At 31.7% G+C, this 1,587-nt stretch overlaps 1 protein-coding gene across 1 annotated transcript in view; it reads left to right on the forward strand.

Moving 5' to 3' along the window:
* The first annotated feature begins 827 nt into the window (after positions 1-827).
* LOC108690737 overlaps positions 828-1,587 on the forward strand; it is a 1,660-nt gene continuing 900 nt past the window's right edge. Inside the window, exons 1-3 of the mRNA XM_018198175.1 lie at positions 828-899; positions 1,075-1,268; positions 1,341-1,470. Of these exons, the coding sequence (XP_018053664.1) occupies positions 828-899; positions 1,075-1,268; positions 1,341-1,470 (396 nt within the window). The remainder of the gene's footprint in view (positions 900-1,074; positions 1,269-1,340; positions 1,471-1,587) is intronic.

The following is a 1,587-nucleotide window of genomic DNA, read 5'->3' on the forward strand; positions in this document are numbered from 1 at the left end:
GCAGGGAATAATTGGCAGAGCGGAGGAGTGGCCACATTGTACTTTAGAAACTACTTCGAAGATGGCTCGTGGGAGCAGAGCAGTTACAGAGCAGTTACAGAAAAAATAATGATTCCCACAAAAATAGATAACCTGCATGGATTTCAAAAATTTTATTGTGTATCTGATCACTTAATCTATCGATCCAAATTAAGTTGATTGATTTAAGTGGATTTTATGCAATTTTTATACTAATATTACAATTTTTATACTATTATTAATATGTTATAAATAACGAAAAAATTAAAATCTTTTTATCTGGACGAATATTTTTCCGCGTATTTATTAAAAAATTAGTTTAAAATCCTACATAAAGATCTACATAAGACACAGAACGCGAGTCGCAGGTCGCAAGCTTGTTGCATTCCAAGCCAATCGCGAAGTAATTTTTAAAATTGACTGACATCGGATTGACTGACACAACAAGCTTGCGACCTGCAACTCGCGTTCTGCGTCTTATATAAATCAGGCTTAAAGAAAATGTAATAATTGAAAGACACTTGTGTCACAAAAATACTTAAGAAAGAGACAGGCAAGTTTCTAAAGTACGCAGAAATATATTTAATTATTAAATCGCGTTTATTCTTTTCTGACACATATTTGTAATTCTTCGAAAACGTGCGTTGAAAAGAACAAGAGAATCAACATTATCCGTCGTTACTGTGAATAATATGTATCAGGAGGTCATTATGATGAATTTGTATACAAAGTCGCTCGATCGAGCAGTCATTTGAAACTAGTTCGTTTGCGTACATCATTCGAGACTGTCGAGCAGTAGAAAGTCGAAAATGAGCGTGCTAAATTTTGCGCAAGAGTTTTCGCGTCTAATCAATCGTTACACAAGAACTTCTTCGCCGCATGTAAGTATTCATTCGATTAAGAACCATATGTTATTACTGAAAATAAAATATATAGTGTCCACGTAAATAATGACTGTTATTCTGTATTTGTATGTATATGTGTGTTTAACGAGTACAAATTATCACACGTTCTGTAAAATTTTTCATATAATTTGCGATTTAATTTATATTTCAGAACGATGTAACGAATGCCGTCACGCCTTTAACCGAAGAACAAATAGTGTCTACTATACATCATGTGCTTCTGGTACTCATAAAAAAGGACTTTGACAAAAATAATCCGTTACAAATATGTAATAGCGCAAGCGCTGCTGCCACTCTAGAAACTTCGGTCGTACAGATGAAACAGGAACCTAACGTTGAGGATATGCGCAGGTTGTTTTGAAATTTTAATACATAGTCTAATGATTCTTTATGAATATACATTTTTTATGACAATAGTTTTATATTTAGATTTCAAGATGTTCGATCTGTTACTACGGATGAGGAGTCTTCTTTTTCTGATATCTCATTAAAAGATATTAAAAAAGAACGAGAGAATTCTTTCAATACGTTGCAAAATGATAAAAAAGTAAATTTCGTTATCGCATTATTTCTTTGAAATATTATCACTAATTGATGAATAATTTAACTTTCATAATTTTATATATAAGTCAAATAAATATAAGTAAAATTAATTGTAATTTAC

The sequence above is a fragment of the Atta colombica genome, unplaced genomic scaffold (genome assembly GCF_001594045.1).
Source record: "Atta colombica isolate Treedump-2 unplaced genomic scaffold, Acol1.0 scaffold35, whole genome shotgun sequence".
Taxonomy (NCBI): domain Eukaryota; kingdom Metazoa; phylum Arthropoda; class Insecta; order Hymenoptera; family Formicidae; genus Atta; species Atta colombica.